This window comes from Haemaphysalis longicornis, unplaced genomic scaffold (genome assembly GCF_048455015.1).
Source record: "Haemaphysalis longicornis isolate Haplotype H1 unplaced genomic scaffold, Haemaphysalis longicornis Haplotype H1 scaffold_6, whole genome shotgun sequence".
Classification (NCBI taxonomy): domain Eukaryota; kingdom Metazoa; phylum Arthropoda; class Arachnida; order Ixodida; family Ixodidae; genus Haemaphysalis; species Haemaphysalis longicornis.
In genome coordinates, this window is record NW_027526407.1 from 94463681 (window position 1) to 94477074 (window position 13394).

Consider the following 13394-nt stretch of genomic DNA (forward strand, 5'->3'; position numbering starts at 1 on the left):
AAAAGCTTCTGTTGCCCCTGCCACATAACCCCCCTTTCCCCCGCAAGCTCTTCCTTTCACTCTCACTTTTCCAATAACAAATGCAAGGGAGCTTCACTCAAATCATTTCCACTTTCCCGCGTTTGCACTGCTGGCTCCCCATGTGTCGGGACCTATTTCTTTTTTGTTCCAGTGTTTGCATTCGTCTTGCCTTTTTTAATTTGCTACAGTGGAAAACAATCCAACGAGCATGCGGTTATGCACTTATAATTTGTCTCAAGTATGCCCGAGAGGTTTCTTTGCACTGAACAATGTAGAAATGCATGGTCCACAGCAGCAGTTTTAGTATTGTGGAACAGTCTGACCTACATATACTTCATGCTCACGCATTCGCTCGACTGTTTCTTTTTTTTCTTTGGCCAGGCGGTTGAAACAAGTGACAGACACAATCAGGCAGATAGACCGAAATTTCTGCGTTTAGGCAACCTGAGATCACTCACTTCACCAGCCTGTGGTTGTCATTAGTAACTCGTGCTGCCTTTAGGCTGCGCATTGATTGTTCCGCTGGCAAGCAGGACAGCGAAATCAGATTTCAAGACGGAATGCAAAAGGGAGCAGTTATGTTCGTGTACATGGACGGTGCAAACCAAGAGTGCAACACAGAACAATTATCATGAGTGGAAAATAGATGGTGATAATTGAAAGCATAAATTTTTGGTAAAAAATGGACACACGCCCAAAGGTGATAGCACAATGTAGGGGCTACAACTTACAAACCAACACTGCCTTACATTGGCAGTATTTTGTTCTAACTTACATTTAAAAGCCAGAGGCATTGTATCCTGCAAGCTGAACGGTCGTAATTTATTTCTCCTATTATAGCGTTTAGAAACATCCCATTCCCGATCGGCAACAAGACATACGTACCATCTAAAATCTCATTTTGCTAAAAAAATGTTATGACAAATCTGGAAATAACTGACCGAAATGATTACACTCAAATTAGGAATATTTCCTCCAAAGATTAATCCACTCACTGTATCGCATTTTGTCAAGTGTTTAACTAGTGGAACCAGTTCTTTTGAGCGAGAGTGTCACATGAGAGCCGACTTGGATGTTTGCTTCCAAACTACTGCAACACCACCGGTTCATTTGGGATAATCTCCTAATAAAGAATTACGCTAGGGGTAATGTTAGGATAATCTCTGAATAATGTTAAGAGTAACACTCCTGGTCAGGAAACAAGCTACCTGGATCAGAGAACAAACTGAAGTAGATATCATAGCTCAAAACAAAAAAAAACAAATGAACTGAGGCTGGTCATGTCGTGAGACAAACCGACAACTGGTGTACAATTAGGGTAACAGAATGGATACCAAAAGATGGCTCTAGAAGAAGGGGAAGGCCATTAACCCAATGGAGGGATGAAATACTGGCATTCATCCGTAAGTTAGTGGGTGCACACTTTTGGTGAAACTAAGCGGTGCGGATTCATAAAATACAGATGGCTGGCATTACACTTGTTTCATCATAAACTTTCAATTTTCAGCTCCACTGAGTGAAAATTTTGTTTATGCAAAAAACAAGCCCAACTAATGGTTTGTTGTGGTAAGACCCACCACGGTAGCTCAGTGGCTAAGGCGTTGTGCTGCTGAGCACAACGCGAAAAGTAAAAATGCCCATGTGTACGAGATTTCGGCGCACATCAAAGAGCCCCAGGTGGCAAAAATTAATCGGGAGTCCTCCACTACGGCACGCCTCATTGCTTGCATTACGCCAACGCGTTAAATCCTACAATCAATGGTTTGTTGTGGTAAGGACATTGCTGCATTAACTTCTATGGCTGACGGGGGATCAGAAATATTTCATTGAAGCGGGGTACGGCTGCATATGTAAGCAAGACTATTCCAAGCCACTGAAAATGCCATAATTGAATCACTCTTTAGTTTTAAAACATCATTGTCAAACCCTTGTATGACATAAACTTCTATCAGCTTGCGAATATTTTCAGCGACACAAAAAACTACAGGCATTGACGTCACTTCATTACTTCCAACAGCCATTCTGCTTCTCCATGAGGCGTGGAGACCACGTGTGACACGCTTCATAAGGGATGCCATCATGATCAATTCAAAAATTGCCTCCATCTCCCCGCGAGGGAACCCTGGTGTGATGCGGCGCATCTGGGGGTTCAATTGGCATTTCCATTGGGTTGATTCTCTACATCGCGTGAAACGTATTGTGAACGCGTAGGATGCCTTCCATCACATACGGATGTTCTCATACACGGGACGATGGAAGCAATTTTACATTTTCATGCACATGCATACGGGAAATGAGAGAGTACACGTGTTTTAGCGGCCACCACCGAGCGCGATACCCGCTTCATATTCACAGCGCTAGAAGGAGAGGAGACCGCGGAGGAGAGTCGCGCATGCGTGCACATGCGCACCGGAGCAGCTGTTAACGCAGCGAAGCGCGCCAGCTGTCATTATGCTAATGCGCCGGAGTGAGAGTGTTGCACACAGCTGTGGGAGAGGCGAACGGAGGAGGGCTGCGGACGGACGCCGCCGACGCAGGAGGGACATGCCTCAGAGCAAGAGATGCGCCGCACCTAAAAGACTACAGCTTTTCACACATCCTGTGTGCGGCCAGCAATGGCTACACACACAACCAGACATTCTTCAGCATCGGTTACGGAGAATGAGTGCTCTTTCCTTTCTGGTGTCAAGGTATCGCCTTTGACGTCTGTTCAGAGGCTCTAGGTTTGAACCCCAACTCTTCAGTGTTTTCTTTCTTTGTTTTTACATGCTGTAATAAATCAATTTATTATATTTCTACGCAATATTTTTATCAGCTGGAGAGGCATAGTGCGACTTATGTCGGTATCGGCCCAGAGCACCGCTTTGTACTTCGGGACTCTGTACTCTTTTGTGTTCAGAAATATTATTTTAATTCTAACTGATTTCACTTAAAGGCAGTATGTTGAGAAGCTAGGGTAAGGAGATGCTTCCAGGTAGCTGTCGAGACAGCATGCATAAAAACACTGCTCGTATTTCGGAAACTAAGGATACGTACAGAGCATGCAGGAATTCAGGTAGGATTGTACGACGTCGTGCCCATAGCCGCAGCCTTTCAAGGAAAAGCAAGCCGTTTCGCGTCAGGGACATACCCTTTCGACGCCAACCACTTGTCTGTAACCGACGCTTAAGAATACGTGCGGTCCTGCGGAAAGGCAGTGTCGGCAAGCCTACACGATGTCGTGCATACGTGACTATTCTTTCAATCTTAGATCAGAAACGAAGTAAGCCACAGACAGACTGTCGCACGCAGTCGCGTCACTGCTAGTCCAAGTGGGAACGTGAATATGGCTACAGGTGTTCTCTTACCTGACTGCAATCAGTGTGAGATCACTGGCAACCTACACTGGCTGGGGCGCCTCAACACAAACTCGCCCAATACTCACCACCGTCATGGCCCCGTGCGTGTCGGCCCAGATGTCCTTTCGGCACTTGTCTGAACGGCAGTTTTCCTTTCTCCGTGTAACTTCTTTCGTCGTAGAGGACATGTTGGGTACATGAAGGGTTTCAGGCTGTCTCGTAGTAACGGACACACACAGACACTGGCTCTCAGAACATCCCTACCCAGAAACCAGCCACACACTCCAGCACATCAGCCACCTTAACATCACTCCTCGAGGAGCTAGCTTCCACTACTGACGCCATCGCCTCCTCTGTAGCACACGGGGATCGGGTACACCACCAAGCAAACGAACTGCGGCCCAGCTGCTGCAGACCTGACGATAGGCACGCACGCCTGAAAACACGGATATGGCAGCTTCAGTTACCGCACATAAACAACGATTCGTTAACGAGATTTGCGCGGGTTTGTGCACTCTTCGACGAAGCGCTGCGGTACTACACGCTGCTGACGTAGTGCCCGAAGCTACGAACGAACGTATTGGGTGGGTCACACACGGAAATTTTATGCGCAGAATGTTCAGGTACAGGCCAGTTTGCTTTTACTGCAAACAAACGCGCCGGCAATCAAGCTAGAAAGGGGGTAGTTGCTTTGTTGTACTGCTGTTTTGCCTGGTTCGCAATCAATCGCCACCTTTATTTCTTCAATGCGTGCCGCGTAAACTCGGTACGCTCACTTTGTTCGCTTTCTTGAACTGAATTCCGTATGATGGCGCTACCTTCCAATCCAACAAATCCCGTCGATTCCGCGGTTGCAGACGAACCACGGTGAACACGTAAACGGTTGCGCCCACCTTACGTGTTTTACAAAGTCTTGCGAGACCAAAACCCAAGAATATGCGACGCTGTTTTGCCTTTTTCTCTAAATGTAAATTGCCCGGGCGCTTGTACCGGGCAAAAAATTTATCCTCAACTTTCAATCTTTAACTAATTCTCTCTTGTAATCACCCGCTGTTTCTGGATGTAAATGCATGTAAATGGTCCTTCTCAGTTGGAAGCGGGCGGATTAGCCTCCTTCATGCCCCATACCTTGCCAATCCACAGCGTGGGTATGCGCCATGAGACGAGAAACAACAATCAAGCGAGGGCAATGCTAGTTAAAGCCCCAGGACGTGATTACCGAACGGTCGGCCGCCATGTCAACGTACGCATGCAGCGCCACAGTGCCACTATTCCCCGACGGCACTCGAGCACACCGCTCAACAGGCGGGTGGATCGTCATACGGATCACTATGCTCTGCTATGCTTGGGTATGCTAAGAAGGCACTGAAGCGGCGCCTTTGTTGAAATTTCCCAGCAGGTTTTCCCAGTCCTGTTTCTTCTGTCGTGTGCATGGCATCGCTGCGTGCAGTGTTTTAACGCTGGCGATCCGGCGTGCGTGAAAGTTGTGGCGCAGTTCAGGAGAGTAGCGTGTGCCTCACCGCGCGCGGGCAAAGAAAGCGTCGTGTGCCGAGCCCGTCCTAAAACGCCGGGGGACCTCACGATGTTACCGATGCTACTGTTGTGACGCCTTCTCCTGCTCCTCCCTCTGTTCCCCTGAAAAGGTGCGTCTGCCTTCGCCCGTGTCTGTGTCCCGACCCCTTGGGGGCCGCCGTTCTTTCCAGTCGGAGTGATGTGGTATACCCGAAACATTCCCGGGAGCAGGCGCCGTTCGCGGCCGTAGTTGGGGAATGACGACCCCGATTGCGTTTAAACACTCATCGGGGGGCTGCCGATGTCAGGTTATTTTGTGCGACCGTGATCCTGCAACATGCCGCAGGCACGTGAAGCAAACGTTCGAAGCTGATCATTCAGCGCTAGACAATGTGCTGGTGCTTAGCCACAATGGTGTCGGCAGGATAAAACCACAGCCGTGGTTGCGTGCTGATTAAAGGGGTAACCACATGCAGCCACAGTGACTCGTAACTCAGAGTACAGCATACAGGTAGCGTGGGCGACAGCAACGAGGGAAAAAAAATCTACACATGGGCCACCGTACCAACCGCAGCGAAGGGCCGTCGCCGTCGCTCGTGTTTGGTTGGCCCGAAGCGGCCCACAAGCGAGCGAAAGCAGCTGAGTGCATTGCCGGGTTGTGTATAGATTTTCTTCCTTGTCGTTACATCAGCTGGAGGCTCGCAACTGTGTGCGAAGCAGCGACGCCGGAAAGTGTGCGGGAAGTGCACTGGCATTGAGATTTAGGGTGATTGGTCCACTGAAATGGAGGACTGGGTGAGTTGGTACACTTTCAAAGGAAAAAGGCAGTGCGTAAACTGCCAAACACCAGCAAGAGAGAGTGGTTGGACATGGCACTCTGTTTGCTAATAATATCTGTTGTTGTTGTGTACTTTTCTGCACTGTTCTTTTCTTTCATTAAATGTGTAGTAGTTGTTGCACTCCCATAAGGGCTGAGAAATGAACACTGACTTGCTCATGGCCTTCTGGGGGATGCATGTGACAGGGAACACAGAGTAGGCACTCTGTAAGTCTGTTCAGGCATTGTAGTTTAACAGAGCACCAAGGTGCTGCGACACCACCAGGCACCACAGACTTCTGCCGTGGTGGCTCACTGGCAAAGGCATTGCGCTGCTGAGCACATAGATGCGGGTTCGATTTCCGGTCGCGGTGGCCACTTTTCTGATGGAGGCAAAAAGCAAAACATGGCTCAGTGGCTAAGGCACTGCGCTGCTGAGCATGAGGTCGCGGGTTCGATCCTCGGCCACGGCGGCCGGTTTTCTGATGGAGGCGAAAAGCAAAAACGCCTGTGTGTACGAAATTTCGGCACACATTAAAGATCTCCAGGTAATCAAACTTAATCCGGAGCCCTCCACCACGGCGCGCCTCATTGCCTGTGTTGCGTCTGCGTGTTAAACCCTACAATCAATCAAAAACAGCTCGTGTGTTCGTGGTTTCGGCACACCAGGTTTTAGATTTCACCAGCTGGTGAAAATGAGGCGTGCCCTCCACTACGGCGCGCCTCATCGCCTGTGAAGTGTCGGCGCGTTAAGCCCCATAATCAATCAATCAATCAGGCACCAGAGTGGGTGACACTGAGGAATGTCCACCGGCTGGGGGCATAGGGCTTTTCTGACTCTGCTAGAGAGCGTTGGACATCTGCCGTCCACCTTCTGGCTTGGCATAGAAGATTACCTTTTGATGTACGGGGTTGAGAGCGATGAACAAGTGTTTGAGCACTGAACAAACATTACACAGAGCAGAATGGCGGCAGTGGTGCGTGAATTTTTCTCACTCTGTCCAGAACTACGACGAGCTTAGAAGTTTGCTGTTAAAGGAGTCAGGAGTGGTTCACCAGCCTCTGCACCGCCTGAGCGTGGGATGCGTAAGGAGAACACCTCAGTACTGGCAGCCCCTGTCCCAAAAAAAAGTGCAAAACTGACTAAGACAAATGGTGTGGCCACCGATTTTATTCTGTGATTGAGCACTGAAGTTTATGGGAAACTAAATGAGAGGTGGTCCTTGCTGGATGGTGAGCCGCAGTTTGAAAGTCTAATCTGGGACTAAGTGAACTCATCGCATGATCACAAAGGCCACACAGAGGTGGCTCCACATTCACGGCTGCTGTAGACCACCATGGTGTATGCCTTCTGTTCGCTGAAATTCCTGTCATGTCAATGTTGCTTTGCATAAATATTTTCATTGTGGGCATTTTTTTGCACTTCTAAAAACACATGTTTTTGTGGATTTCAAAACCCATGTAGCCATAGAAATATATAGTACCTAATATATACGAAGACTTGCCAAAAGGAAGCTACATAAGACTGCTTTTAAACTAAATAACTTGAACAAGATGTAAGGCATTCGAGTGAAATATCCACAGTGTGTGGGAAGCATTCACGAGAAGGCGTGAGCAAACCCCAAAGGAAACCCGCACAAGTCACCTCGGCGGGAAGTCCTAAGCTCTGTTGCTGTTTCATGAGCGGCCATTCCCAAGAAACTGTTGCTCACTCCTTCACAAGCGTGGCATTGCCAATGTGCTTGAGCGCACTCTGCACGGCTGGGTGTTTGCAGTTGGCTCTGCGCAGCCAGAAAATAGCGAGACCCATTCAGGCTGAATGCCTTGACCTCGTGGTCCGGTTTGACTGAGACAACCTGCTTGAGGGATCTGAGATTTACAGGTAGTAGAGCGAAACCATGTTTTTGAGCGTCGGCAGAGCGGTTTTGCTTTGTTGAAAGGCTAAAGCCTGAAGGCTTTGTTTCCAGGAATGTGTGAAATACAAGAAATCGTGAGGAATGCAGAATTGTACAAAATGTGAAAGCGCAGGCATGAGCTGGCGAACACACTCCGAGGAACAGCGTTGTCAGAGGAGGGCTCCCAGAAAGGGTGACAGAATGTACATCAAAGAAGGGTAGGCCACTTCCACATGTGCTAAACGAGCTCTTTTGATGATGATAATCTTTATTTTGCCCAAAACTAAGGGAGGAGAGGGGCAGAATGGGATGTTCCTTGAGAACTAAAGGTACCCACTGGGGCTAAGGATGGCTCCTGGCGATGGTGAGCAAGGGGAATGAGCTGTGTAGGATGCTGACGTGGGTGTGGTCCAGTTGTGACAGGCATGCCTGCAAAGTTCAGAAGAAAATTCAACAGCAGATGAACAGAACGTCTGCCTAGGCCTTTGCCCATTGGATTCTTAGATAGTTCTAAGCATTCCTCATACGGTTTTCTTTCCAAGGCTGTACAGCTGGCACCTCTAGCTTTCATCTGCGACTGAGCAAGGGCCTGCATAACTTTTCTGGGATTATCAGGATATAATTGTGTGCCTGCAAGAAACTTGAAGCTGCAAACCATGTATGGGATGCACAGAAAACTATGCTGGGTGATAGATCCTGCAATCTTGTCTGGCACAAAAGGTACTGAGCAATACATGCTTGGGCCAAGGGTTGTTTTGCATTGAAACAAAGGAGGTATGTCTGGTAGGCTGAACTGCGTGCTGGGGAGCAGAGTTAATGGCATTGTGTGGGTGAATTTTTTCTGTTGGTTTTTTGCTTCCAGAAGGCACGTACAATGCTGAGGTTGGTGTCTCATGGGGTGTGACATTTGTTGGTGCTGACAGCGGTGTTCCCGAAATGTCCACCGATGGAGCCTGCAGCCAACAGACCCAGGCAGCCATTGCCACTGGTACCAGAGGTACCATTTCTGTTCCCTCTAGCTGCAAGTCTGTGCATTACTATTAATTTTTTTCCAGGTACACAGTGTGCGCTGACGCTCCTCATCAGCACCACCTCCCAAACTGAACAGAAATTTCCAGGTTCGGATTCATGCTTTCTTGCCTGTGCGAGCGTTTTCATTCAGAGTAATCAACAGCTGCATGCATTGTCAATGAAATGTTTTCGCTTGGTACTTTGTGCATATTTTCAAAGTCCACCAAGTGTGCCAATTCTATCACATGGGATGGGAAACTAGGTTTGTTAGTAAACTCATTCTCGGCACAGTGGATTAGTGGGTGTGCTGGTGTGCACAAAGTTGCTGATTCAGTGTAGATGTGATGCTGAGTTTTGAACATACCTGCCAACTCTCCCGAATTGTCCGGGAGACTCTGGAATTTTGACCTAATCTCCCGATTGTACGAAAGCTATCTCAATCTCCCGAAAAGTGGCCGCCACAGTAGAGGCGTTTTTTTTTTTTTTTTTAATCACGAGCGTACGTCAGTCTCTCCTGCTGCGACAGTTGTGGTGCTGCGGGAGAGCACTCGCCACTACACTTCTAGTTTATTGTAACCTTACCGTAGAGTACCGCTATAGACTGCTATACAGTACCGCGCATCTGGGCGAAGGCCGGCCGCGAGACGCGCTCACCACCGTACCAAAAGAAGGTGAGGGAAATGGTACCACAACTTTTGCGTCAGTCTGTCGTAGCTGACGTGCCACGCATAGTTTTGGCACGAAGCGTTAATTCGAGTACTTCGATAGTGTCTGCATTAATGCGGCGTGTTGTCACTTGAAATTTGTGCAACGCCGGCCACTTCAGATCGCCAACTGCCAATGGAGATCGGTTGGTTCGGTGGAATGGGTTCGGTGGAATCGGCGCCACAGCGGCGGCGCCGATTGAGACGGCCGTGGCCGTGTGCGGAAATCTGTTGCGAGCGACCTCCGCAAGGATCGCTAGCTACCACCACTGAAAACAGGTCTCTCATGAACGCGGCAGGCAGGCATCTTGCTATAGGCCTCCTGCGCTGCCCAGGGGGCGCTGCGCAAGCGGCTTCCGGGCAGTACTTCCGGGTAGTACAAAGCTGCGCGGGTCCCATAGGATCCCGTGTTGTCAGAAACAAAATGAGCTCGACGCTCCCGATTATTTTGTGATGTGGTCACCAGCTCATCCCCGACGCGTTCGATCTATTTCAGCGATCAACTTGGCATTAGGGGGAAAAGCTTTGCAGCGCTAAACACGTTTACAGTGCCGACGAAAGTGCCGGGACCGTGACGGCGTCTGCTACTCGCAGGTTCACCGATCGATGGTCGTACGAAGTGAAATTTTAAGTGAAATTTCTAGTTTAAACTAATACTCTAGGTGACAAAGACTTCTCAAAAACAGCCGATCAAAAAAGAAGAGTGACGCAATCGGCGATGATTGCGCTTTAAAAAGCCAGCGAGTCCAGCGGACCGCAGGCTCGCCTGCTGCGGTGTGCCGCTCTTTTGCGTACCTGCACACTATGCGTGCACTTTCATTAAACAGTGCTCGTTTGCGTCGCCGTTATGAATACATGGTGCAGCGTTAGCTTGCCGTTTTGTTGCGTGTTTCAGTGACAAAATGTCGCGACCGTCAGAAGCGTGAAATCTGTTTTGCGATTCCGAAATTAGTGGGCCGCTCGCTTTCCTTGTTTGCTCTCACTTTACTTAATTACGCTCTTGCAGCATACATTCCCAGTTCGCACTTAATAGCCTAGAATGAGGGTCAGCAACGGCCGAGTTCCATGCAGCCGACACGGCGGAGGACTGGACGGCAAATCGGGTGGGAGGAGGAGGGGGGCTTTGAATGCAAAGAGAAAAAATTCAGCGAATTTCTAATAATATTTGACAGTAATCTGGCGAAGTGTGAAGATGAGGGGGCAATTCAACTGGAGGACGCCAATTTTCTGTTCTTGTCTCGCTGTTTATAACTCCATTTGAAGTCAAAACTGGCGTGTCGGCGTTCAGATTCGACGACCCCTGCACTAGAAAACCAACAGTCAGTGATGATCGTACGTAAATATTCGGGGCCCCGCGCCGTGTGTGCGGCTGTGTTATGTGATGTTATAGAAGTACACATCTCTGCAGGCAGCGGGCGTGTGATTTGGTGCATGTTTTGCGTCCTTTAATAGCGCTTAATTTGTTTATTTGGCGCTATTGCCCCACCTACTCGCTAGTATACATGTACCCTGCCGTTCGTAAATCGTGCGGCGTAAAACGTTACGCAAGAATCATTTAGTTTGCGAAAATACGAAACAAAATTTCCACTCGTTTCAAAGCCGGTGCCAGGTCAGCAGTGTCAGCTGAGTCGGCTGCGCAATTCTTGCGTTCGCTTGCATAGTCCCGCTGAAGCAACCTTTTGCAGTTACCTCAGGATATAGGATGAGCAGCGCTCCGTGTTTATGCTACTCGTGAACTTTCCTTTGTCGACCGCACGCAAGAAGAAAAACCTGTAACTGTCGTCACACAGTTAAACCACCCGACCTGGCGATACTGTCCCACGCCGCGACCACGGCGACAGCTCGCTCAAAAGAAAACCGGTGATTCGGGTTCTTTTAGCGGATATTATTTTGTTTAGCCTCTGTAACTACTTTGAGGGCTATTTCATACAGTATGCAGTCATTTAAACACGCCACAAAGTGCCACAACCAACTTTCACTCTGGCTTGTAATTGAAAACACATGGAGGGCGGCGAGGGTCGTCTGCTTTTGTACTGCCCAGAGGCTTCGGCCGCTAGGGGCGCTGCATGTCGCCAAAACTCCAGCGCAAGAGGCCTATAGGAGTCGTTTAGAGCACGTTTGGAGGAACTGCGAGCGCATTTTGTGCGCTAGGCCTACGTCGCCTGCCTAGGCGTCAGTTGCATGTTTTCCCGAGTTCAGTTGTTATGTCAATGGCACTGTCAAAACTAAAAAAGTACTTGCATTTTTGGACTCACACACAGCTGAGTTTCCGTGTTTTGTAACTTCACGGAAAGAACAAAGCAGCTCAAAATAAACATCCTTACCCCTTTCTGATGTCAATCTCCAGTCTCTCTCCCCTCTTCCCCACCCCCTGCTTCGGTCTCCCGAATTTCCATGTTGCTAGGTAGGCAGGTATGGAATAACCTAAATTCAACAATCACAGTGCATAATAGATGAGCTCACACTTATAGAATTTTGCTTTTTTAAAATTTGGGTCTAGACCACTACAACACTCACAGAGCCCTGGGGTGGCAATGGTGTGTTAATAAAGGGCGTTTTTTGTCACTTGTCTGCAATAAGAAAAGCTTCCACTTGTTGGTAGATATTTTTGACAGACCTGCTGACCATTGTATTTATTGCTATGTTGTATCAGAGTTGCTCAATGCTTTTCTGGTCACGAAACTCCTTCGTAACGCTTCGGGAGGGGGTTGCAATGTCGGCGAAGCCGCCGCCACGGCGGCTCTGGCAGCACGGAGGGGGCAGGCGAGACTTGCGCACTGTATCAACGAAGCTAGGCTCCCATGGAATTTAGCGGTGTTCACGGGTTTTCGCAGTTTCAACGAATTAGTGAATCGCAACTTTTAGATAACTGACTTGATAGTAACTTTGAGCGCTCACCATCGACCTTCAGGCAGCCTGTCTAAAGCATTGCTCCTACAACGAGCACCAAAGTTATGCTCAGTGCCGACGAAATTCTCAGCTTTGTCAACACGGTGTGTGCATTACCAGAGTCCTGAAAAGCATTGAGGGGCTCTGGCATCATACAAAGATCTGTTAGTCGCTCGTCACATTTATTTGCCGTTGTGGTGACACTGTCCACCCGTAACGAATTTGAACCGCATTGCATACCTTGGATGGTACAACTACCCCAGGCGCTGTGGCGCCCCTTTTTCTATTCATTTCTGGCCCCACGAATGACGCCGCATGGAGCATAACCACACCGACCAAGACGCACCCACACTTTGCACAATCTAATGCAGTGATTACCCTCAGCATTCATACCTTCCACCAGCGTCACAAGGTACCTTCAGCGTCACTTGGACGAAAGACGACAGCCTTGATTACCTTTCTCTGGCTGGGATTATTTTCCTTGGCTATGTGTTCATTAGTGCACACTCTACGCACGACCTCAGAGATCTTGTTGTTCAGAGAATGTTTTGCCTTCCTTCATCGCTCTCCTCTGTTGTATATATCTATACAATTTTTGCCCATTATTTTGATTTCTCTTCCTATTTGTTGGGTTTTTGTATGCCTTATATTTGCCTTTTGTCATCCTGTCAGGACTTTTTTGTCCATTTCCTACTCTTGCATTAGCAAAAAAATGTGTTCAATAGCTTCAGGTTATTTCTCTCCACAAGTCCAACCAGTGTATCTCCTCAGCTTTTGTGAGTTCCTATTCCAAAATTTCCTACTGATTTTTCTACTATTCTCTTTGCATCTACTTTTGCAATAAAGTCTCCCATTACAATTGTGAACTGCACTGTTTTCTTATTAATTGCTGACTTGACATCTTCGTAGATTGACATCTTTGTAGGAGTGTTCTACGGCCTCATCCTCATAGTTAGGTGTTGGTGCAGAGGATTGTATTATCTTAAACCTGTATCGCTTGTTTATCTTGATCACAACTACTCCGACCCTTTCGTTTATACCTATGAATTGTTCCACGTTTCCTGCTATCTCCTTGTGGTTCAAAAATCCCACCCTGTGTTCTTTCTTTTCGTGAGGACCCCAGCAGCACAGACTATGCCTGCTACTTATTTCTATGAATCCTTCTCCTGTTCCGACCTCACTCAGCCCAATAATATTCCACTGAATG

At 48.3% G+C, this 13394-nt stretch overlaps 1 protein-coding gene across 2 annotated transcripts in view; it reads left to right on the top strand.

The window, feature by feature from the left end:
- Window positions 1–4577: 4577 nt before the first annotated feature.
- LOC144141039 (uncharacterized) overlaps window positions 4578–13394 on the top strand; it is a 30933-nt gene continuing 22116 nt past the window's right edge. Inside the window, exons 1-3 of one of the 2 annotated variants that reach the window (XM_077672542.1) lie at window positions 4578–5002; window positions 8446–8580; window positions 8639–8701. In XM_077672542.1, coding sequence (XP_077528668.1) covers window positions 8520–8580; window positions 8639–8701 — 124 coding nt within the window. In that variant the 5' untranslated portion in view covers window positions 4578–5002; window positions 8446–8519. The remainder of the gene's footprint in view (window positions 5003–8445; window positions 8581–8638; window positions 8702–13394) is intronic. The other variant, XM_077672541.1, reaches the window with a different exon arrangement.